Below are 26,936 nucleotides of genomic sequence, written 5' to 3'. Positions count from 1 at the left end.
CCCCCCCCCCCCCCCCCCCCCCTCATCTCTCTTCCTCTTCCATAACACGGTTGGGGTATAAACATATATATCTCTGTTTTTTGCCAATCTCAGCAAGCTATGTGGACACCTATATAGGAAATCACATATTCACTTTCCAATTCAAATATATCATCACATTCAAAGGTTTATAATATAACATGATAAACATACCGGTATAAATAATCAGTAAACACTATGACTGGATGTAGGTTGATCTGAGATTAAAGTTATTAATTATGTATCACAATTTTCCTGTGCTGGATTTGAATACAAATTATATTATACATGTACCAGATACAAAATATCACATGCATCTCCACTTATACAATTTCTTCTTTCTAAATTTCAGTGTAAGCAAATGAATTTTGGCTCAAGACAAAAACAGTCAAATTTCGACTAAATTTAAGCAAACTGAACATTCTATGAGGCTTTCAATACAAAATCTATATCAATGAAAAATTGCCCCATCTCTACATATTGATGGGTTATTCGGAAATTAGACGAGCACATTCCAAAATAATACCGGAAAAAGCGAGGTGGATCTGCTTTTTTATGCAGTTAGTCACTTAAGTTTTACGAAATTGATTAAAAAACAGAAAAGAAAAAAAGAATTGATCACAAAATGAAATAACAAGTGATATATATATATAAGTGAGTCCTTAAGATAAGGTAAATGTTGATTTACATGACATTTTATGTCATGTCCTAGGAGTTGAAACACCTCCATCATTACTTCAAGGGACGGCTTTTAGATACAACTTGTGTTAAAAAGGCACATAATCAAATACATTATCCTATTCCTGGTTCATTGTACAACCAACTGTATATAACATCTGATTTCATGGATTTCTTTCTTTAAAACAGTTGTTTTATGCATATGTAAAGAAAAATCATGTTAAATATATATAAAGAAAAGTTATGTTAAATATAAAAGTATAATAGATGGACAATTCCAATCATGCATAATCAGGTACATCTCGGTCTTTTGGTTGTTTGATTCAGATGGATTTCCTTTTTGAATTACTGGTTGATGCATTTTTCCCCCCAAAACAATTAACAAAATCAATTTAAACTTTTAAAACATTTATACAATGCCCTATACTAATTTCTTCAATCAAATTATTGCATGAGTCTTCCAAAATATACAAAAGCATACAAATCAACTTATTCACAACTTTTAGAGGTAAATCTCAATATGATGAGTTCACATCGTAAGATCATGGGACCTGTTGCAATGCATGTATTTGTCTTCTCTTCACAGTCATTTTACAGATATAAAATACCATTTTGCCATTTTGTGTTTTGACAATCAGTTACACATGTACAAGTTACAATAAAATCTCATGATATGTTATATGAATCCCTCTCCGGCGAGAGTTCAGGACTAGACAATCTGACTGGTTCACCGTAGGTCCTACCAAACAAGTCAGTACAAGGGCTAGATAGATATCACCACGGTAACTAGTTCCTAATTAATTCCATACACTGAGTTTCTCCTTGTAACAATGCATGTACAAATCCTGGTTGTGTAAGGAAACTTTCCACTGGATTCTCTAGCAACCGATTCTTACAGGGATAAGTTTGACTTTGTTCCATATCAACTATCTCCAGAATGTAACATGGGTAAGTTTCACCGGTTTCCCTGGTAACTAGTTCCTGGTTATTGTCAAGCACTAAGTTTCCCTTGAAACAATACATATACAAATGTTGGTTGTGTAAGGAAACTACTGGATTCCCTAGCAACTGATTCTTACAGGGATAAGTTTGACTTGATTCCATAGCAACTATCTCCAGAGTGTTACATGGGCAAGTTTTGCTCGGTTTCCTGGTAAATATTTCCAGAGTGTTACATAGGTAGGTTTCACTCGATTCCCTGATAAATATTTCCAGAGTTTTCCATGGGTAAGTTTCACTTGATTCCCTGGTAAATATTTCCAGAGTGTTACATAGGTAGGTTTCACTCGATTCCCTGGTAAATATTTCCAGAGTGTTCCATGGGTAAGTTTCACTCAATTCCCTGGTAAATATTTCCAGAGTGTTACATGGGTAAGTTTCACTCGGTTCCCTGGTAAATATTTCAAGAATGTTACATGACCAGGTTTCACTGGTCTCCTTGGTAACCATGACATGACCCTAACAGTTTGCTGTTGATATGATGCTCCCCTCAGACAGTATAAACCCTCTCTATGTTCATGGACACACTACTACACTGCTTGATGACAGAGACAGCATCGTCGTGGTGGATCTTGGTGAAGTCATGGCCATTCACCTAAAACAAGTCGAGGGTTAATAATTGTATCTAAAGAAAATGGCAAATATTGGAATTTTTCATATTGAGGAAACAAATAAAAATACTAGATCAATTAGATTTGATAGTTTTGACAAGCACAGTCGAACCTGAGACCACCTCTGTAAAGGGACCACTTTAAAAACTCAATATTACATCTATTTTCATGCTAACCGAACCTGTACCGAGAAACCACCTGCAAGAAAAGACAATTTTAAGGACTTCCCGAAGGTGATAGCTGTATGCAACTAATGGTCATGAATCCCCTTTCAATAAGTACATGTGTATAAGTTACTTTATACAGCCAAGATAGCAGGAAATCCTTCTCGGGATTGGGCCGTTCAAATCTTCATCTTAACAATTACAACATGGCACATTACAAGACTGACATCCTCTTTGTATACATTCCAAATATACATGGATATACTTCGCCCCAATTTTTTTAAGACTTGTGAAATTAACCCTTACATAAAATTTTAGATATGTTTATGTATAGATTTCATGCTTCTTTAAATGTCCCTTATCTATCTAGGCCACTGTTCATAGTAATTAACTAGTTTTACACCTTTTACAGACTGATATTCTCCGGAGACCTAGTGTTACCAGGTGGTAGAAGTTATTTACAGCCAGGTATATCAATGAATAATGTACCTAATAGGGATGTACTCTCTTACCTCGAGTTGTAACTCTGTCCAGACAAAAAATATCCTTACCCACCAATCAAGCTCAGAATTAATTAATATTACAAACATCACCGTTGTGGTGAATGCTAATGATCTTCCTCAAAATAAGACAAAGAGACAGAGGAGGTCAATGTTTATAGTATAAACAGTAGCTATATACGTTCACCAAAATTGTCAGTACATGTACATACCTCCAGAATCTTGTCACCAGGGCTAAGTGACATAGCTGCGGGTCCTTCGGATTGAACTTTTGTCACAAAGATACCCTGTAACGAAAGAAAACAAACTGTTAGAGCACAGCTATGTAGAAACACACGTGCAGAGTCACATTAAATAAAATGCTCCGTAAACGCTCATTGTGGCATTAGACTTCAATGTCACATCAAACTTAGGGGTTGATTTTGAGTATTTTTACAATATTTTGGTTTAGATGATCGATCTTACAAAGAGATCGAGGTTGACCAGTGTTGTTTTTAATAAGAAATTGTGATATTGTATATATATGCTGCTATACATCAGTACCTTATAGATAAAGAGAGAAAAAAAGGAAATATGGTCAATTCCGTTTATGTGAAAAATCAAGTACAAGTTAAAGAAGATCAAACACTTGATAGACAGCCAAGTTGCCCTGTAAATGTTTGTAATTGTAAAGTTTTGAATTTATTAACTCATCTCATACGGGGAAACAAGCTTACTACCAACATGCTGTGTATACTTGTTCACTGTGTCCTTGGGTAAAGTTTGTCTCGTGAGTAAACTGTTGGAATATGCCTATTACAAACTATCTAACGGTCCTAGGCGATATATCTTTTCTGTAAATTATTCTTTCACTTAACATTTTTAGAAGTTCACATGCAAACTACTTATACATTTATTTATTTATTGAAAAAAAAAAAAAAAATGAACTCTATCAGAAAATTAACTCCTGTAAATATTTGAAAGACTAAGTAAATGTGTCACATGCACCACACCCTAAATATGCACACAACGGTTACCATGCCAACGGTCCTGGTGGGGGGAATTAGGAGGTGCTGGGGAGTGATTACAGGTACCACAGGTACCGGACATGGTCACATGACGTAACATAATGGGGCATGGTTACAGGTACAGGTGGACATGGTCACATGACGTAAATAAACAATGGGGCGTGGTTACCAGTACAGGTGGACATGGTCACATGACGTATTTAAACAATGGGGCGTGGTTACCAGTGCAGGTGGACATGGTCACATGACGTAAATAAACAATGGGGCGTGGTTACCAGTACAGGTGGACATGGTCACATGACGTAAATAATCAATTAGGCGTGGTTACCAGTGCAGGTGGACATGGTCACATGACGTAAATAAACAATGGGGCTTGGTTATCAGTACAGGTGGACATGGTCACATGACGTAAATAAACAATGGGGCGTGGTTACCAGTACAGGTGGACATGGTCACATGACGTAAATAAACAATGGGGCGTGGTTACCAGTACAGGTGGACATGGTCACATGACGTAAATAAACAATGGGGCGTGGTTACCAGTACAGGTGGACATGGTCACATGACGTAAATAATCAATAAGGCGTGGTTACAGGTACAGGTGGACATGGTCATGACACATGACATAAGTAAACAACAGAGATACATTAGCATGCAGTACATACAAAGCCAATTCCAGAAAACAACACATCAAAAAGCTACCATACACAGAATCATTACCACAGCAGTGTACATATACATCAAGAGGATGGTCTAAGAGAAATTTCTAAGGTTTTTTCATACAAATGGTAAAAATAAAAATAAAATTTAACTCCACGTTTTCAGATTTAACTGCAAAATTTTTCCTTCAAAAGTTGGCAATTATGACACTATGTTACTTTGAATTTTTCCATACAACGCTTTCACTTCATGAAATCAAATCCGATAAGTTATTCTTACACTCAAGTTGTCTTGAATATTCTGATTTTTAATGTAACCAGTGTTTTAGTGGGCAACTGTTTAAGTAAAACGTATTATCAATCCCAAAAACAGATGAGCTTCGACCACAGCACTACAACACATATAGAGTGAGTTTGTCTCCACACAACAGTCAGGTAACATTAGGGATTAGGTCTGTAATTATACAACACTGAGGGTGTGTTAGGGGGTCGGGTCACAGCACCCTTCCCCCGGGGCTCACCACAGGACGGATTCCTGGGCTCCCAATGCAGTTCTACATATGTATCGTCCATGGCCGCTGCTGTAACGTTAGACAGCTACAGGGAAAGAAAGCATGGATACTCAAAGCAAAGGCCTTCAGCAAAAATAATAACAGGAGAAAGTTAATGCTAGCTTACATTCCAGCTTTTATGAAACAAAATATCGAAATGGAGTTACCTCCCTTGACAAATTTCATAATTTCAAAAAAAATGTTAATCATTTAAAAATGATAATTCCATATTCATGGGAAAAATACCAAATCATTACCTTAATATTGTAAACAGAAATGAAAAAATAATGAAATGTGTGTTAAAAAGGAAAGCTGAAAATACATTTATTCTAAGCGATGCTCTTTCATGACAGAGTCATTAATTCTCTAAGAAACACTAGTTTAAGAAGAATACAGCCTAAAAAAGAATATACATGTATAAGCAAAACGCTTATATCAATAAAGCCTGGTTGTTAGTAACAAAGCAAGCATTAGCTACAGTTGTATGAACATGCTGCACAGGGTCAATATGAGCAAAATAGCGAAAAACCAGATGCACATGCAATCCCAACGATGTAGTGAAATAGAAACAACCATTAAACTTTTGTAGTCTCGACGTTCAATTAGCTGTTCCGGTTAACTTCCCCATAGGTGTCCATTAGTTGTCATTCTCCCAAAAAGCATGTCTTACTGTGATGTGGCCACTTCCACAGCCCAGCAGACAATTTTTTTCCGACACTTTTAATATTTCAATTTATCAAAAGAAAACCACAAAAACCCACCTTATACTGATTTCAGTCAAAGTGTTCTTTTGGTCAATGTTCCTAATATCTTAATTCAAACATACCAAAATAATATGGGAACTTTGCTCCTGATCAAATGTGTACTATGACCTTGAGTTCATGACAAGGTCAGATGATTAAAACTCACTTTATCTCCCGCTCTGTAGGGGTTACCGTGGGCACCGTATCCTCCCGCGATACTGAACCCTAGGCCAGGATTCTTTTTTATAGTCACACGGAACTGAAAATATAACATCCTCAAACCGTCACAGATATCAACTCCGACCCCGCACCTACACATTAGTGTCAACAAAACAAATCCTCTAAACAGCAAAACCAAACTCAAATAATTATTGCAACGTTCACTCATTCGCCCCTGAAATTTCACAATGAACTGTTCCAACCTTTGAATTGGAAGAGTCCAAATGTGTCTTCGGGGGTGAATGAGTTAAAACAAGTCACCACAGGTATCTAGATACCATTGGATCACAGCTATAAAGTTATCAATGAATAAAAAAATTAGGTGCAAACAAAACCAAAGTTAAAACCACATGTTACGTGTACAATGTTATATAATGATCTACGATGATTGGTTTACAAGAACAATACTCCTGATAGCCAAAGGTTATATCTACAAATGAAGCTGAAATAGGGTTGGTGTATAAATACGCAAAACTCACTGTATCGGTTTTGCTTTCGATGTGTATCTTAGTTTGTGTGTTGTCCGGAGGTGACCATCAATCGGATATTTAATTTACATATGCAGTCCAAACAAAGTCATCATTTATCATTTATCAAGAAGAGGAATAGAGTATGGAATGAGACGCTTACAAAACAGGACGGTATATCTTTACACAGCACAGGCTGGTTATAGGGAAAGCTTCATTTGATAGATGTTCCCGTTAAATATTACACTGTTTATGAGACATGCGTTACGGTAAAGCTGGTCACACTGCTGTCTGTCTATGTTCTGTATACTGAAGCTCTAAAGCACTCCTCGCCCTTACAAATCTCACCTTATCTCCCTTCAGGTCGTTCTGGATGATTTTGATTGGTTGGCGAGATTCGCGGCTTTGGTTGGGATTTGTTGTCCCCCCTGATTTGGGGGACGCCCTTACAGGTGTGGCGTACGGTGTGTAGGGGTACTGTTGTCCTGGTGACGTGGTATACCGGGACTCCTGAGGGTAACTATAATCTGTAATGGAAGGAAAGAATATTTAAGTAAAAATCATCAGTTACTGCTACATTGAGAAAGCAGGAAAACAGAAGATTGCCCATCAAGAGTTTCTGAATAGATGTGACAGGCCACATGTAGTTTGGTAGTCAAGTAGTACAGTTAACCAGATCACAGGTCATTTACTGAATTTCGGGAAGAGAAAATCATAAATCTACAATGCTACTATTTGGAGGGGGTTCCCCAAATCTCCTTACAATAAGGCCATCTATATATTTACAGAGGTTTTCAGCTGCCTGAGTATTTAGTGGGGCGTAATCTTAGTATTTGAAAGGGGTGTCATCTACCTGAGTATTTAGAGAAGTGTAACTTACCGGGGTATTTAGAGAAGTGTAACCTAGCTGAGTATTTAGAGAAGTGTAACCTACCGGAGTATTTAGAGAATTGTAGCTTACCTGAGTATTTTGAGGGGGTTTCGGCAGGCTTGTCAAATTGTTGACCATGGTAGTACCCACTGTCTGAGGAACTTGATACCTGAGAGGTGGGCTCTGAGTTGCTGTTCTCGAATGCATTCACATCCTCGTAATTTGACATGTTTGCCACACGACCTTCACTGCCATCCCCGTACGACCCCTGAGGCACGTGAATGTATGACCCGGAGGGAGGAGGCTGGTCATACTTTTGGGGAGTGTCAAACGGAGAGTTTCTATGACTACTGTGTTCCCGGCTGCTGTAGCCAGACTCCCGCGGCGAGTCTCTGTGTTCATCAAAGGAACTCGACACCGGAGTCCTGGATCTGTCTGGAGACGCGGACATGGTGGACGGATCACTGTTATAGTTGAACTTGTAATCATCATGTGAGGTGCGGGAGTCGTTGTGTGAATCAGACAAACCGTCTGAGCAGTTTCTGTCATTGTAATTAAAGTCTTTCTCCAGTTGTCGGGTTGCATTCCTGCGGCCGTAGTCCACATTCCCAGGCATCCTGTTCTTATCAGCATATTTATCAGATTCCGTCTTGCTCTCCATCTGTTCCTGGATTGTCATTCCCGACAGTTTCTGGTGCATAGTGGGAGAGTTATTTCCCCTTCGGTCATAATTTAATACGCCGTAAGGAGAATTCCTGTTTGGTGTGGGAGGGAGTTTCTTCTGTCCTGGAGATGAGACATATGGGGGTGCTGGTTTGTATGGAGGAGGCAAACCATTGCTTTGATTGGACTGAAATAGAAAAAGGAAACTCATCAAAAGTTTGACAACTGAAAATTTAATTATAATCCAGCTAATGGCAATGTTTTAGAAAGTATTGAAGTATGATTTAAAGGTACTTACCGGAGTTGATCTATTGGAATATTCCCTTGTGTTACTACTGTTGTAAATATCCCTCCGTTGGTCTGACACTCGCACATCACCGCCGTCATGGCTGCCACTAGCACTATTTGACCTTGACCTTTCAATACCCCCTGGTGGGAAGCCCGGAGGAGGTTCAGCAGTTGTGGGAGTACTTTGGTCAACAATCTTACTTCTGTGAAACTGACTAGGGGAGGGAGGGGGCAACGTTCTACTAACAGTGTGTGAGGGAAGGGGTAAGGACCGGTCCACACTGTGTGGGGGATGGGACATTGACCGGTCAATATAATGTTCAGAATTCCTCATCATAGGTTTTTGGCTGTCTTTATAAGTATCACTACCCATCCTGTGCATACTGTCCAAGTACATGTCACTGCCTTTTATACTTAAATGAGGATTTGAAGTTTTATGTGGCATTTGATTAAGCTGTCTTTGAGACTCATTTAGATCATACGGAAGACTGTTTGCATTGTGTTGTTGATGCAATGGAACTCCTCTGTAAGCAATGTCTCGCGAATCTCCACCGTGGCTTTGATAACAGTCAAGGTCACTTGAGTACCCATCCCTTCCCTTCCGTCGCTGTGCTCGAGACTCGCGTTCACTCTCATAACCACGACGCTCTTGCTGTTGGGTAAGAACCTGCTGTCTATGAAACCTAGCCACTTCCGTCTCACTACGATATCCTGTGTCGGAATCGTAGTCTCGTGTTCGATGTCGGCCTCCACGATGTTGGTTACTATGATAACTTTTCCTGTTATGATATGTTGGGTCAACTGATCGCCCAAACATACTGTACTGAGAAAATGATGCCTCCAAGTCTTTTGGGTTTACGTAAGCAAATCCCGGCATGCCCCTAGGGCCACTTTGGTCCGAGGAACTCTTTGCAGTCACTCCGATTGACTCGGTAGTTCGAGTCGACACACCTACCGATGATACACCCACAGACTTTACCGACACGTCGGGGTTGGAGCTGTGATGAGACAGTTTAGATGAGTCTCTGGTAGAGAAACCTCCATCATCTTCGTCAGTTTTGTACTTCCTAGGAGAGAGTTTACCTGAAACACAAGATAATAAAATGGATGCAAGAATTTAAATATTAACATTATTCACTCAATAATGCAGAATCAAATTTTAGCCCATCTGTAAAATTGTACATTCATATAATAATGCAAAGAAAACCTAAAGCAACAATTTTAACTCATTCACCCCTGAAATTTCATAATGAACTACTCCAACCTTTGAATTGGAAGAGTTCAAATATGTCTTCAGGGGTGAATGTGTTAAGACATACTGCTCAACAATTATTCAAGGGTGGAGTCTAACTAACAAAGGATAGATCAATCATACCTCCTTTCTTAGGGCTGTCCGGGCGACTGATGGCTGACATACTGTCACCTCTACGACTAGACTGGGAGAGGTCAAGGACAAAGGTCTCCGGTGAACTGTGACGATTCTGCTGCATTCGAGCCTTATCCTTGGCCAATTTCTCCTGCAAGAGCAATGCAACTTTGTAAAAAAATTATTCAATAATTCAATTTGCTTTCTTTTTCTAGTATCACATTTCCTTAAGAGAATGAAGATCTTATTTCTGAGTGCAGTGTTGGCTCCTTATAAAATGGTATTCTCATACCAGAGAGATGTAAGGACATAGGAGTATTGTAGGTCTCTGTAGAGGTGGCAGGTAGAATGTATTTTAATTTCTATATTCACTATTCTTAACCATTGTTTCCTGTAGAAGAACAGCTGAACATAGGTATGTATGAGGAAGGACTGGTTGGGGCACATGATGAGAGAAGGTGTAGAATGAAGGATGGCTTGAAGATGACTTGTGGAAGTGTGGATTGGGGATGAAAAGGGGGATATGGGAAAGAGTGGGTTAGGAAAGGAGCAGAGGGGTGGGTTGGGGATGGAAGGACTGGAAGGGTGGGTTGGGGATGGAAGGACTGGAAGGGTGGGTTGGGGATGAGGATGGTAGGTTTGGTTTAGTATTGTTTAACGTCCTATCAACAGCTATGGTCATTTAAGGACGGCGAGGATGGTAGGACTGGAAAGGAGGGTTGGGGATTGAAGGACTGGAAGGGAGGGTTGGGGATTGAAGGACTGGAAGGGAGCGTTGGAGATTGAAGGACTGGAAGGAAAGGTTGGGGATTGAAGGACTGGAAGGGCGGGGTGGGGGTTGAAGGACTGGAAGGGAGGGTTGGGAATTGAAGGACTGGAAGGGAGGGGTGGAGGTTGAAGGACTGGAAGGAAAGGTTGGGGATTGAAGGACTGGAAGGGAGGGGTGGAGATTGAAGGACTGGAAGGAAAGGTTGGGGATTGAAGGACTGGAAGGGAAGGTTGGGGATTGAAGGATTGGAAGGGAGGGTTGGGAATTGAAGGACTGGAAGGTCTGAAAGGGTAGGTTGGGGATGGAAGAGTGGGTTGGGGGTGAGGATGAAATGTCTGCAAGGATGGGTTAGGGATGGAAGGGAAGGTTTGGGATGGAAGTGAGGGTTGAAGGTGAGGATGAAATGTCTGGAAGGATGGTTTGGGGATGAGAATGGAAGGTCTAAAAGGGCAGGTTGGGGACGAGGATGGAAGGACTGGAAAGATCGGCTGGGAATAAGTTGGCAAGAAATGTTTCAGTTATTGGACACCACTGGTGAAAATGTGGGAAGGGTAGAGGGAGGCAAGGAAGAACAGGAAAAGGAAGTGTTAATGACGTTATAAGTGGGAGACGTACCCTGTCATACTTATACAGTCGGTGGGTTTCCTGTAGGGTGGGAGAGGAAGGTTTAGCTATCCTGGCCTCGCGCAGTCTGACATCACCATGGTCAGCTGAACCGGACACAATGCCATTCCCACTCTACAAAACACAACACCAGTTACGAGGGTATTGGTCGGTTAGTATGGTAAGGGGTATAACCACTCGGGCTTGGGATACGGAATAACGTACTAGTTCTTCCTATGTTTTTCCTGAACTTGACTGAAAAAAAATCACCAAATACTCAACACCTGCGAAACTCATTTTATTTAAATACATTACATTATGTACTCATTTCCACAATTTTTGAAAGCCATTATTTGGTTCAACAAATTATCATAGGGGTTTGACACATCCATGTTTACTGTAAAAGTGAGAAATGTTAACACTACTTAGTTATACTTTGGCCATTTTTGTCTCAAATGAGAGGATGAAATCACAGTGCCCATTACACTGGAGGATTGGCAACATGAATGGCTGTTTTGACGATTGGGTGTTGTTATTTACGTCAAAAAGCATATTTTAATTCGGAACATATTTCGCAAACAGTTCTTACTGAATTTTTCGAAAACCCACTTTGAACATAACTTGACTACAAGAAAACATGGGGGGGGGGGTTCGCGCAAGCATGACCCCTATAGATTAGCAGCCCAAAGGGCCACCAATCCAAAATTATAATAAGCAGTGTTAATAAGTAAATATGGGCAAATTCAACACTGACCATCTTAGGATTTTACAGTCAGAGAGTGAAAATATTATGGTTTATAGAATATGGAGTAAGGATATAAAGTAAAAATCCTTGAACTATGAGGCAGAAAATTATATTGTTAAACTTTATTTTGAATTATGTATCAAGTAATCTACAAAGTTATACTGATCTGGAGAAACTGAGCAATGTTATTTACATGTATGATACAATGATAAAGATCCAGACATGACAACAACCAACACTTTAGATATGTATATGTGTGACACATGCAGAGAAATGGGAACGAAGCGTGAAAACTTCCACCACCATCAACAACATGCAGGTATTTATAGGGGTAGGATTGTCATGCTAACATAGTACATATCTCTACCCAACACCGAACAATTCATAAATCATTTGTTATTGTATGTACATGCACAATTGCTTTTAGTAAATCTTTATACACTTTCCCCTTTTTAACCCATAAAGAAATACCCGAACATGGTTTTCAACCTGTTCCAAAATTTTCATAATTTTCTTTCATTAGATATTTTCATATGCAACTCCATAATGCTGGTTTTTTTCAAAGTGCTTTTCTGATATTGTACAAATGTGTTGAATTAAGGAATGTGCACTTTGTAAATTCTGATGTATTCACGCATCAGTTTACACAAAGAATGTAAATTACATTTTAATATTTTACAACTCAATCACTGCTATATCTGACAAGTGTATTTAGATAGAGCTGTAATTCATTCTGCACTGAACAATAACTTTGAATATATTATAAAAAAATATACCCTAATAACTGCGTAAAAGGTACAGAGTTGGTTAAACGTAACATAAAGCACCCAGCACTATAGACAGCTTTTACTTGACATTGTAAATCTTGACAGTTACGACTGTTACTTTACAAATCTATCCACATTTGTATTTTCACCCCCACCGTAGTTGAGCACTACCTATGTACTGTAAGATGGTAGTTTTTATGAAATATTAAGGCGTACTTATTTACAGTATATTGTATTTGTGACATATCTCATAGAGCCTTTGTACCACAACACAGCAGTTTCACCTCAGTTTGACCTCACTCGTACCCGCAATTTAAATCATTAGAAAATACAGGGCACTTTTGTGATGATTGATGTTGTATCTCAAACCAAAATATTCTTAAATTTGACAGTTCAATTATCATTCCACGGTAACTATGTAACCTATTTTCTATAATTGAGAGTTTTGCTATATTTTGCTGGATAGTAACGCAGTCATGATAAGGTCTCTGGGGGGCAGAGTATTCACAATACTTTAAAATGTTCCCAAAAGGTGTTTCCACATGTTAAGAGTGCTTTTATCATATTTAATCCAATTTTTGTTAGTACATATTCTAATAAATGATTAAAATATTTTTCAAAGCGTCCTTAATCCATCTCTATCCATCTGTTTGTGGACGAGTACCGGAGTACATGCAGTGATTTGTCCAAAGCAGCTCTACCAACCGTGCTATATTAGAGACATAGATCCTAGGTAACTATAAGGTATCACCTCTAGACTTAACAAATATTCACCTCCGCAAAGTCAACTCTGATTTACAAGAGTTGTATATCATTATCAAGGATTAACCAGGCCTTAATACAACCCTACTTCTGCACTCATCCTCAATTTGATACACTTAAGCTTTTGCCCCATTACAAGTCTGGGACGTGACGTGATCATCAACCCTGACACCAGGTGGCGTACCTCTCTGTCAAACCCCTTATTATCTTCTCCGCCTCTCCATGGCCGTCCATCTCCTGTAAGTTTCTGGCGGACGGCGAGGTTGCGAGCATGCCGAATCTTTTCTCGCATCTCTTTGGGATACGGGGTGGGACACCTGACTAGCTTGCCCTAGAAACGAGGTCATGGGTTATGACATAACATTCAACATAGTTAGTAACCAAGGTAACCAATTAATTAGTATGTGCAACAAAACATCATGCTGCTCATTACCAGTGGTTGCTGTAGCTTGTGTTACGCAGCAAGGCCAGCCTTAGTAACTTACATCAGCACACTTCCGTTACCATGACAACACAGTTCATTAAGGTTTTTATGGTACTTAAATTGATTAGCTCAAGTTACATGAATGATGAAATTACAAAATTAAAATTAATTTTGAATGATGACTTTTTCATCCTTTGACTGAAATTGAATTAACATCAACAGAAAGGATTTTGTAATTTGCAAAAACATGCCCATAATAGGAGGTTAAAAACAGGCGCCATATCTGGGTAACAGTAGGAGGGTTCAATAACACAGAACAAGGGGACATAACTGGGTAACAAACATGCGTCTTCATGATCATCAAAACATGCATCAGAAATGTTGTGGGCAGATATCACGAAATTACAAAGATAAAGGCATGTATTTAAAATGTAAATTGCATTCCCTTTGCTATTCAACCTACATCTATCAATCATTCAATCATCTATCATTCAATAATACAATATGCAAGCTGCAAAAGATATAATTCCAGTGAATGAAATATCAGCTAGTGGTGCAGATTATACTGTACAAGTATATACATCCCATAATACTACATGGCTAAAGCTACAGTATACTATACAGGATACAGGACCAGTCAATAGTAGGTACAGTATACAGTAGGTAAGGGACATATATTGCTTACAGCTTTACCTATTGTAACCAATCTGGCAGCATCAACATATATATGGCGGATTTTATAAAGATAAGGTGTAAAAACTTTGGAAAAAGGATTTTGTATAATTGTCGTAAGGAAACAACACGTAAGGACATTACACCAGACGGAGGGATATAGACGAAGGGATGGACTAGTGACACGGGGGTACTTACATCCTCATCCAGTTCCTCTGTGAACTCAAAGTGGATCTGCTGTCTCTGCTCACGTTCCTCGTCCCAGATAGAGGCGTGGAAACTGTCCGTGTCTCCCCCTCCATTGGGGTCTCCTAGATAACATAACACACTCTTTATACATCTACACAGGATATAGCAATGGTAGTGTTAGTGTCTGTCTCTAGTAGACCTGAAGTTGTATCGAGTCGATGAATAAACTGTCCGTGTCTCCCCCTCCATTGGCGTCTCCTAGATAACATAACACACTCTATATACATCTACACAGGATACAGCAATGGTAGTGTTAGTGTGTCTCTAGCAGACCTGAAGTTGTATAGAGTCGATGAATAAACTGTCCGTGTCTCCCCCTCCATTGGGGTCTCCTAGATAACATAACACACTCTATATACATCTACACAGGATACAGCAATGGTATTGTTAGTGTTTGTCACTATCAGACCTGAAGTTGTATAGAGTCGATGAATAAACTGTCCGTGTCTCCCCCTCCATTGGGGTCTCCTAGATAACATAACACACTCTATATACATCTACACAGGATACAGCAATGGTATTGTTAGTGTTTGTCACTATCAGACCTGAAGTTGTATAGAGTCGATGAATAAACTGTCCGTGTCTCCCCCTCCATTGGGGTCTCCTAGATAACATAACACACTCTATATACATCAACACAGGATACAGCAATGGTAGTGTAAGTGTCTGTCTCTAGAAACTGTCCGTGTCTCCCCCTCCATTGGGGTCTCCTAGATAACATAACACACTCTATATACATCAACACAGGATACAGCAATGGTTGTGTAAGTGTCTGTTTCTAGAAACTGTCCGTGTCTCCCCCTCCATTGGGGTCTCCTAGATAACATAACTCACTCTATATACATCAACACAGGATACAGCAATGGTAGTGTAAGTGTCTGTTTGTAGAAACTGTCCGTGTCTCCCCCTCCATTGGGGTCTCCTAGATAACATAACACACTCTATATACATCAACACAGGATACAGCAATGGTAGTGTAAGTGTCTGTTTCTAGAAACTGTCCGTGTCTACCCCTCCATTGGGGTCTCCTAGATAACATAACTCACTCTATATACATCAACACAGGATACAGCAATGGTAGTGTAAGTGTCTGTTTGTAGAAACTGTCCGTGTCTCCCCCTCCATGGGGGTCTCCTAGATAACATAACACACTCTACATACATCTACACAGGATACAGCAATGGTATTGTTAGTGTCTGTCTGTAGTAGACCTGAAGTTGTATAGAGTCGATGAATAAACTCTCTGTGTCTCCCCCTCCATTGGGGTCTCCTAGATAACATAACTCACTCTATATACATCAACACAGGATACAGCAATGGTAGTGTAAGTGTCTGTTTCTAGAAACTGTCCGTGTCTACCCCTCCATTGGGGTCTCCTAGATAACATAGCACACTCTATATACATCAACACAGGATACAGCAATGGTAGTGTAAGTGTCTGTTTGTAGAAACTGTCCGTGTCTCCCCCTCCATTGGGGTCTCCTAGATAACATAGCACACTCTATATACATCAACACAGGATACAGCAATGGTAGTGTAAGTGTCTGTTTGTAGAAACTGTCCGTGTCTCCCCCTCCATGGGGGTCTCCTAGATAACATAACACACTCTATATATACATCTACACAGGATACAGCAATGGTATTGTTAGTGTCTGTCTGTAGTAGACCTGAAGTTGTATAGAGTCGATCAATAAACTGTCCGTGTCTCCCCCTCCATTGGGGTCTCCTAGATAACATAAAACACTCTATATACATCTACACAGGATACAGCAAGGGTATTGTTAGTGTTTGTCACTATCAGACCTGAAGTTGTATAGAGTCCATGAATAAACTGTCCGTGTCTCCCCCTCCGTTGGGGTCTCCTAGTTAACATAACACACTCTATATACATCTACACAGGATACAGCAATAGTATTGTTAGTGTTTGTCTCTAGCAGACCTGAAGTGGTATAGAGTCGATGAATAAACTGTCCGTGTCTCCCCCTCCATTGGGGTCTCCTAGATAACATAACACACTTTTTATACATCTACACAGGATATAACATTTGTTAGTGTTTGTCTCTCGCAGACCTGAAGTTGTACCGAGTCGATGAATAAAGATTGTCTGAAGAACTCTATGTTCCACTGATAAAACATTAATAAAACACGAGCATATTATGGAAGGCAATACCACAGGCTCAAGACAACCTGAGCTTCCGTCGATACCATCACACAACTGTTTTTTACACATTCAGCCTATTTAAGTCTAGCTTTGTTCTACTATTCAGTTGTAGAGGACAGACTGTCTTACTATCCAGACAGCGTACCCTTCCTATCTTATACGTAGATATAACTGTAAAACAATTGGGCTAGGACACTTCCGTCGAACAGGTAGCTCAGTCAGTTAGAGCGACAGTTTACCAGTCTAAATAAAATTCAATGATCGAGGTAGCCCCACATAGTTTTTTCATCAGAACACTATTGTAAATTATATTTTGTTAAAGTCTCAGTCAAGGTATGGTTTTTATTTTCAGAAATCATTGATGGTGGCTATAACATGCCAAAACGAATTTCCAATACTTAGTCACAGTTTTTGATAGTGATATGGGGATCCTAAAGGAATAGAAAGGGCGCTTTCTTTACAAAACTGTTCCAGTAATAGAGGCACTTGGAATAAAGAGAGATACACTTACACATCTCCCATGTACAACTACTATTTCAAGCTTTGGTTTTTGTTTTTTGTTCTATGTGAGTAAATGCAGTTTGCAGAGTGCTGCATTAACTGCTTCAAAACTGTTGTAATGCTGAACTTCGTATTAGCTTTACCCTGTAAATTGTGAATATTACCCAGCATCAACGATATTCTGGTATGCAGTATCAGATTACTTACCCAAGTCCTCGGACGGACACTGAGGTAGAAGATAGCAGGTTAGGATCTTACGTCCCGTCTCTTGTTCTATCTCAGACTGGAACGGGACGATGGGCCGCGTCTAGAAACAATACATACACCAGTTGGTCATGTAATATCAAAAAATAGTTCATTGTCCTTTTGATTTGATGCAACAGTAATTAAAAATGTAAATAATCATTTATTTTGTAAATTGAATGGTAAAAATTGCTGTTTATAAAAAAAAATTGTAAGCAGTTTAACAGCTATATTTTTTTTTATAGGAAAGTATGGTCAAACTTCAATTTGTATTGCCAGGTAACACTCCTGAATAATTTTCATCATCAGAGAAAATAAATGTAAAAGCATTCCTTTAGCTTTACACATTTTTGTTTGTTAAATTGGCTCGATTCATTTCACATATGTGGCAAACAGGTTGGTCAACATTGTAATGCATGGGGGATATAAGCTATGCAACTGTTCAATGTCTGCCAGAAAGCAACCCTATTTCATCAACGAACAAAACCGGTCAAACAAGTCAAACTATTTAATAAATGAGAGTGGCCACGGTTTGGTAGCTTGGAGGTACCTGGTTCTCCGACAGCCAGAGGGCCTGCAGCTCCTTCAGCTTGGTGATGGAGAAGGGTAGGAACTTCAGGAGGTTATCACTGAGGTTGAGGACACGGAGGCGTGGAATTCGTCCAAGCTCATCAGGGATGTATTCCAGTTTGTTACTGCGCAGAGACAGCACTGTGATCCCACTACAGCTTCCCAGCTAGAAACAGACATTTTGGTACATTTATTAATAGAATATATCACTCCTATGTGTTGTAGAAGAGAAATAGAATGTATCACTCCTATATGTTGTAGACAGAGAAATAGAATCTACAAATCCTTTGTGGTGAAGATGGAGAAATTGAATCTATCATTCATGTGTGATGTATACAGATAAATAGCATCTATCACTCCTGTGTGATGTAGATATAGAAATATAATATATTTTTCCTGTGTGATGTAGAGAGAGAAATAGAATCTATCACTCCTGTGTGTGTATTAATTGACAGAGAAATAGAATATCACTCCTGTGTGACGTAGACATAGAAATATAATATATTTTTCCTGTGTGATGTAGAGAGAGAAATAGAATCTTTTACTTCTGTGTGGTGAAATGAGAGTTATAGAGTTCTAGAACATCTCCTGAGTGATGTAGACAGAGAAATCACCTGGGGGTAAGAACGTATGAAGTTCAGCATAAGGCGTTTCCTGAGTATTGAAATCTATCTGTCTGAATCGCATACTTTCCTATGGTAAAATAAGTTGGAATAGTCAACCCAATGCACTGTGTCAAAGAAACATGAAATGTGTCACAAAATGGTGACACTTCCATGTTTACATCGCGTAAGAAGTGATGACGCAATGGTGACGTTTCGAGAATGATAGCGTATGTAAGCAGTCTTTTCCTACGTACCCTCCGTTGGGGTCTCCTAGTTAATATGTAAGCAGTCTTTTCCTACGTAAAGACAGGTTTATATGTAAGCAGTCTTTTCCTGTGTAAAGACAGGTTTATATGTAAGCAGCCTTTACCTACGTAAAGACAGGTAAAGACAGGTTTATATGTAAGCAGTCTTTTCCTACGTAAAGACAGGTTTATATGTAAGAAGTCTTTTCCTACGTAAAGACAGGTTTATACGTAAAGACAGGTTTATATGTAAGCAGTCTTTTCCTACGTAAAGACAGGTTTATATGTAGGCAGTCTTTTCCTATGTAAACACAGGTTTATATGTAAGCAGTCCTTTCCTACGTAAACACAGGTTTATTTTTTTCCAAGCAGAAATGGGAATGTACCAGTGAAGAGTGAAAGAAAGAAGCATCACGGGTTCGCTATTTTACTTCCCACATATATCTCCAGGACATGAAGATCCCATTCTGTTCTAATTTAAATATATGACATATTAAAAACAAAATTTGTTTTTATCCACTCAATATTAAATTTCCACTGTCATAATGGTTCATCATAAAATCTTAAATTTCAATAAAGAAATTGTGCAAAGAATATCAAAATTTGCATTTTCTGAAGTGAGATTATATGACATGTCCACTCTGTGCTCGTGGTTTTGAATTCCTGAGTTATGCTGTTCCTTTATTTTATCTTACAAAGTATGCTGTACCTGTGCTATTCCAGGAAGACATTTAAATTCAGTGAAGTAACTGGGCACTAAATTTTATCACAATGAAAGTTCAAAAGTGAAATAAATTATACGTAAAATTCTATTTCCACCAACATACCAGTATATCTTTAATTTTTATATAACAAGAGGCCCTGAGGGCCTGTATCGCTCATCTTCGGGCAGGTGAGCTAAAAAATGTTCTTGTACAGTATATGTGGTACATTTCTGTATGAGTCCATGAGTATGGCAGCAGGCTTTCTTGGTCCGAGTTACTTAGGTAAATCCAGTGCAGTGGTTACGAGATAGCAGTGTAATACATAACCCGGGCGTACACATTGATAATGATAGATGTGAGCGGTGGGTGTTTTGGGATTCCCATTATAATGCTAATTCAATGTAACTGATACACTTCATGCAACCCTATCAGGACACATTCAAATTCAATGAGATTCGTAAGAATCTAATTTGGGTATGAAACAGCATCTGTAATAAGACAAAACTGTTTTTTATCATGGATATTTTTTCTGTTGACAGATGTAAGATGTTACAGTGACTATCGTGTTATACCTGTGTATGTTGGCCATGTGTCTCACCCATCATGACCAACAGGTCAGACAGGCGGACACGCCTTCCCATCATGACAGACAGGTAAACACGCCTCCCTACCAAAGTAAAGTGTCGAATACAGAATCATGGAACCCTGATATACTATGGTCTTACCTCAGCTGGAATCATCTCCAGACAATTCTCGTCTGCATACAGTGTCCGTAGATTCCGCAGAAGTCCTAAGGATGATGGGAGATCCTCAAGGTCATTACGACTGACATTGAGCTCGGACAAGGCAGTCAGGCTAGAGGTACAGAAGGAAACTCGAGTTTTACATCCAGTACAGACAGTTTGACCGTTCTGTAAGGTTTCCTTTATCAGACTTAATGGTCTTGTAAAATACATTTCACTTCTCTTCAAAACACTGTTTGATTACAAGCATTATGACTTATAGCTAGCTCACTGAGCAGACAAAAGTATGGATTGGAACTCTTTGTAAGCAAAGATGCTTAAAACTGTAAACTATTGGAAAGCAGTTTTGCAAACAACTGAAAAATATTTAAAAACAACATAATTTTTTCAAAAATTATTCCTTTAGAAGTTTTATATTAATACTTTCACCTTTTCCATAAAATGGTCTGATTTTGTACACTGTTTTGCTGCCAGTGAAGTGAGACGAGTGGTCTCCCTGAACAGGTTGCTGATCATACAACTTACCCGCCAATAGTGTTGGGTAGGGACGTCAGCTGGTTCGCATCTACCTTCAGCGTGGTGATGTGTTCCAGATTACCTGTAACAACAAACCACAGGCTCATTCAAACCACATATTAAACAATTAATTCTTTATTGATTGGTAATTATATTTTTAAATACCATTAATCACTGATGAATCAAATTGATATTTTCTGTGATGAACAGATTTTCACATATCATCAAAACTCCTAAAACATGAAAGAGATGTATTTTCATTACAAAAATGCAAATCAAGATGTTTTTATAGCATTTTGAACACATCCGTTAGAGCAGAGATATGCATGCATCATTGCATGCGTAAATATTAAAAAAGGACGGAATGAGCTGGTAACAGTGGCTTGTTTCACGGCTCAGTGACTGCCAATGGATGAAATACAGATGTTATAGCTCTCCCCTATAGTAATGCTGTTTCTCTACATTTCAGTCTATGGGAAAATATCAATTATTTAGCTCTATTTTGTATTTCTCAATGACATTACAATGACTAATTGTTTTTTGATGAATTAGGTTTGAGTTACTGCTGGTCTAAAGGCCGCGGCAGTACCGTAGCATATTGCGGGTAGATCAGTTTTCATAACATGGCCTGGAAACAGCTGCAGTCACTGATCCTGCACAAGATACACCGATATTAATGATGGAGAACGACGTAAACCTAAAAACACGCAATTATTTTTACTTTTTTTTGACAACACCGGGCAACTATGTACTATATACACCACAGGTGTTTTCTTGACAAGGATCAAAACCTGATATTTTTCTGTATTTTTTTATTCATCCATAACGTTATGGGTAAACAGATATGAATTAAATAATTTCTTTGCTATTTATAGGAACTAAAGTAATTTGAAGTAATAACTCAGAGTTACGTGGAATTGCCACTCCCGTGTATAAGCAATATACACCTCATAGATTTTATGAATCAATATACAGAATGTGATGGGTCTAATCTGATATCCACTAATAAATTGTGCTAATCCTTTATTTAACTCACACCATCTAAACGATTGATAAACTAGTCATATCTGTCATGTCAACACCATCCCCTACTAAATATCTACAGCAATTTTAGGGGAGGGTGGATTATAAGGTGAAATCATTTATTTTCCGTATTAATCAAGGTGTCCCACGTAACAAGTCACATTTATCCTATACATTGTTAGGTAAGCTGGCCGATTTGATTATGCACGGATACAACTACCGGTAAAATAACGGGGTACTGATCTCATCGGTCTGATATCACAGTTGTGGTGCTCCCAACAACGCCCCCGATGTACACCCAACATATTTCACTTATAATGGTAGAATCCGTACACTAAAGCCTCTTCTACATATTAAACATCATTTTACATTCAATAAAGCTCTGTGTGTTTTCGGGATATCTGTCAATACACAGGAATGGGATATATGATGTGACTCAAGAGGTCTCCCTCCGTCTTCTGTCAACAAAGGTCCCACCTTATAACACCAACTACGTACAGGTAAAGTGTACCCGACCAAAACATAATATTCCTCAGGTGTGTTGACGAGTTTTACCATCTTCATGCACAACAATAACAAAAAACTTGTATATCTATTTACATGATATCTTCCTGTATATCATGTTATGATTGCAGGTTATGGCAGGTTTACCACCAGGTGATCGTCTACCTGCACGGTGTTCTACAGGTAAGATACCAATTACACCAAACTTACCCGTGATTCACCGGCACTGGCCGAGTACGCTAATTAAAAAGTTCGAATTACACAACTACAACATCTGTGTCATCTATCATTTCTCTAGATACACAAGATGTTCCGTGAGATTTCTCAGGAGAAATCATATCTGATGAAGTGTAAAGATATCATTTATGTGTAAATTGTAAATAATCTCATTTCTTTAAAATTCCAGAATCAGAGATTTCCAAATGTTGTTTTAACAAGATCATAATCTCTTTATCTATCTATACTGTAAGATCATATAACAGATACCCAATCTACCTGCCACAGACAGTGTTTTGGAAGATTTGTTGTAAAATAATTCCTAGTATTTATTCTTTGATTTGTGAATGACTGTATGACTGTATGGAGGCAACTCCGCAGGCTAGTCTCAGTGTATGTGTCATAAAGGCTTATTTACATTTCACACCTAAAGATCCCATTCCAGGTATTTGATACACCAAACATTGTTTTTTAAAGAAAAAAAGACTAAACACTTTGTACAGTATTTCCCAGGTACAGGTAGACACAGCTAATCAAACAAATCGTTTTTATGAAGACTGTCGGAGGGTTCGCCAGATAACCTGTTTACCTGGCGGGGTTATTTTTGGGAGAATTACACCAATATTCATGAAGATTTATTCGGGGACTGGTGACGACAGATAGACAGCACTCCCCAGGAAGTGTGTACAAGAGAGGGTGGCCACAGCAATAACCATGTCGTCATCTTCTAATTGAATAGCTTGGTCTGACAGAGGTCTTACCCGACATTGTCCTGGGAGAGCACCTTTAAAGACATTTTGATCCGATGAGCCTCGGCCATTTATAGGTGCACCTCTCTGTTACCGAAGGTAGCGTTAGTGTTGACTTAAAGGTATCATAGTATTTTCCTTATTCAATATGACACTCAATCAATATTAGAGGCCAGCCGTCCACCAGCAGATGGCAACGTGCTCTGCCAAGGCCCAGGTAAATCGTACGAAGGTCGATTAAGATTTTTAATAGCTCATTCCACAGATTTGCGTTTCAATAAAAAGGGATATTGCCTTCCCCAACGGAATAGGGACATAGGTATTACATGTGGCCGAGAAATGACGCGGACCAACCTTGTCCTGCCCACACTACAGGTACAGCCATACAGAACTCCTTCATGTCCTCATTATACCATAGGGTACGACCGTACCTCAAACCACCTTCTATAGACGATTTTCTGTCATGTACTTCTTGTCCACATACTAGTTAAGTTCAAAAACAAAACAAAAACATCTATTCATTCAGGAACAGACTGCAATCGACTTTTATATGAAATAGATTTTCTTAATTTTTCACATACATAATGTATACAGAAACTAATGAATGATATGAAAAAATTCCCAGCCATTCATAGTGAACATGTTCAATACACACGACAGCCAGGGTCGTGAATACCTGTCCCCGACACGGTGATGGCCGGCGGAGAATGGGCGACCGTTACTGTGTACAGCACATAAGATGATTATAATGAACTTCAGATCTCTGGCTCGGCTTAATGGACATTCCTCAGGAACAAAGGCACAACATTTTTATTGTATTTGATGAATTAGCTGTTAGTGTCATACTAATCATAAATTAAAGAATTATTTTATATTACACTACCACCATATAATCCAATACTTTTCAATAACCATACATGGATTCATGGTTATTCATGACTCGCTCAAACATAACCATGACAAAGTTAATTTGGCTCTGCACAAGTTTTTTCAGAAGATGTCCGATCAAGTATGACTTCGAACACAGTGAATTATCGGACAATAAATGTCTAGTTCTTCATTAATCTCTTGGTTCACCAAACCATCCTTCTCCTGAACTTCTATGTCGTTCCTTGCCTCTTTAGCCTTCTCCCATTGCCTGTCATTTCTGTTTACTATTCCTTTATTCTGTCATTTCCATTTGTCCTTGACCTATTATCTCTCATCCTTCTGTTCCACCATTTCTGATCATCTTTCTGGTTTTTGTTATTTTCATTGTCCTCCCATTCCAAGGCATTTCTATTCCTCCTGCTATTGTTCCGTCATTTTTAGTCCTGCCTGAATTCCCAGGTATACCTAATACTGACCCATGGGGTGGCAGTCCTGCCTGAATTCCCAGGTACACCTAATACTGACCCACAGGGCGACAGTCCTGCCTGAATTCCCAGGTATATCTAATACTGACCCATAGGGTGGCAGTCCTGCCTGAATTACCAGGCATACCTAATACTGACCCACAGGGTGACAGTCCTACCTGAATTCCCAGGTATATCTAATACTAACCCATAGGGTGGCAGTCCTGCCTGAATTACCAGGTATACCTAATACTGACCCACAGGGTGACAGTCCTACCTGAATTCCCAGGTATATCTAATACTGACCCATAGGGTGGCAGTCCTGCCTGAATTACCAGGTATATCTAATACTGACCCACGGGGTGGCAATCCTGCCTGAATTACCAGGTATACTAATACTGCCCCATGGGGTGGCAGTCCTGCCTGAATTACCAGGTATACCTAATACTGACCCATAGGGTACGTGGCAGTCCTGCCTCTATTACCAAGGTATATCTAACATTGCCCCAGGGGGTGAGTCATGCTTGGATTCTGTAGGTATCCTAACACTGACCCAGGGGGTGCCAGTCCTGTCTGCTATAGTTATCATGTTTCTACCAACTGTCATCAAAGTTTTCATTACAAAGAGAAACAATTTCATCAAGAATTGATATCTGAAAACATTTTAAGTATTGATTATAAATCATCAAAGTATGCTTGACAGCCGAATGTTGTGATAATACGTGTATTTGTTGTGCGATGGCCTTCAGTTTGTGACCACTTGGCTATCGTAGACCGTCTTTATTTATGAGCAGTGGAAAGGTATGTATGAAGTTGATTTGTCTTTCAAAAAGAATTGGAGTCGCTATTGAAAACTATATGTTTACAGCGAGACTTCAGACGTGCTGATTACTCCACATATTCTCCTTATTTGTGCGTCAAGGGTTTTTAATATCTTATCAGTCTGAACTGAAATTAGCTCTCCAAGGCCCACTAGAGTTGGCCGGAGAGAGGAGCACAGAATGGTATTTTGATGGCTGGGGAGCTGTCAATGGGTGTGAAAGGTTTTCTAACCTAATTAACCAGATGTATTCACCTGATTCTCACCTGTTGCGAGTTACACCATTCTTTGGAGTTTCCACTCCTCAGGTGTGTAACCAAGACCTATTTAGCTAATTAACCGCACGATTCACCCGACTCTCACCTGGACAGGATTAAGTACCCTCGAGACTGACCAAAGGCTTCCCAGGTATTAATGGTCAGTTTGACCGCGGCACGTATAATTGGGTGTTTTGATGGGATGTGAGAAATCCACAGATTTCTATAATGATAACAACCATCTTCAAGTACAGCATAATAACATACTTGATCCTCTACCCACTCTTGATTAAAACAAAATCCTCAAACTCGAGCAATAAAATCACTTAACACAAGAACATTAATGGTAGGAAATCTTTCCTGTTACAATATTCATTTTTTTGGGACACAAAACTTGTATATTACACGATGACAGAGTATGCTAACCAGACTGTTACCCTGGCTGTCCCCTTTACTACCTAGATACTGGACCCACCCCCTATCAGCACTCAAGTGTGAGAGGTGATTAAATATAAGTCATACATAAATAATTTGATTAGCCGGATTATAGTGTAAATATCTCCCTCTCACCCAATTATGTGTGGGGCTTCCAGGACAAGTCTTGACCAGTAGGTAGTTAAACCCCCCAACCTATTGACCGGTACCTCCTAGATCTGCCCAATCTATTGACCAGAAAGATCCTGATTTCCATATCTCTGAATCCTGTGGGGTCAGAAAACAGTAGGGATGTCCCGAGACACAATGGTCCCATCTACAGGTGCCGACACGAAGTTTGTAAAAATAGGCAAATAAAAAGATATAGGAAACTGAAAGTAGACGGGCGCCAAGGGTTAGCTCTATCTATAAACATTACGATGTAGAGCCACACAATCCCTAACGACACACACATATATTAGTCTCGGGGCTTTTAACAGTGATATTAAGATTCTCAACATAAGTGTGTATAAAAA

General features: G+C 39.2%; 1 protein-coding gene across 5 annotated transcripts in view; it reads right to left on the bottom strand.

Annotated features, from left to right (window-relative positions):
- Window positions 1-18: 18 nt before the first annotated feature.
- Window positions 19-26,936, bottom strand: part of LOC110462535 (erbin-like) — a 77,326-nt gene continuing 50,408 nt past the window's right edge. Inside the window, exons 9-22 of one of the 5 annotated variants that reach the window (XM_021516512.1) lie at window positions 21,093-21,165; window positions 20,550-20,679; window positions 18,251-18,436; window positions 17,665-17,764; window positions 14,745-14,857; window positions 13,635-13,781; window positions 11,189-11,311; window positions 9,814-9,955; window positions 8,449-9,521; window positions 7,578-8,337; window positions 6,965-7,143; window positions 6,097-6,189; window positions 3,183-3,257; window positions 19-2,290 (exon numbers count right to left, since the gene is read on the bottom strand). In XM_021516512.1, the coding sequence (XP_021372187.1) occupies window positions 2,186-2,290; window positions 3,183-3,257; window positions 6,097-6,189; window positions 6,965-7,143; window positions 7,578-8,337; window positions 8,449-9,521; window positions 9,814-9,955; window positions 11,189-11,311; window positions 13,635-13,781; window positions 14,745-14,857; window positions 17,665-17,764; window positions 18,251-18,436; window positions 20,550-20,679; window positions 21,093-21,165 (3,299 nt within the window). In that variant the 3' untranslated portion in view covers window positions 19-2,185. Of the gene's footprint in view, window positions 2,291-3,182; window positions 3,258-5,157; window positions 5,234-6,096; window positions 6,190-6,964; window positions 7,144-7,577; window positions 8,338-8,448; window positions 9,522-9,813; window positions 9,956-11,188; window positions 11,312-13,634; window positions 13,782-14,744; window positions 14,858-17,664; window positions 17,765-18,250; window positions 18,437-20,549; window positions 20,680-21,092; window positions 21,166-26,936 lie in introns of all 5 variants that reach the window. The other 4 variants (XM_021516515.1, XM_021516513.1, XM_021516514.1 and 1 more) reach the window with 4 other exon arrangements.

The sequence above is a fragment of the Mizuhopecten yessoensis genome, unplaced genomic scaffold, assembly GCF_002113885.1.
Source record: "Mizuhopecten yessoensis strain PY_sf001 unplaced genomic scaffold, ASM211388v2 scaffold10799, whole genome shotgun sequence".
Taxonomy (NCBI): domain Eukaryota; kingdom Metazoa; phylum Mollusca; class Bivalvia; order Pectinida; family Pectinidae; genus Mizuhopecten; species Mizuhopecten yessoensis.
Note: the sequence above shows the minus strand (reverse complement) of the source record. Positions and strands in the feature narration are given on the sequence as shown.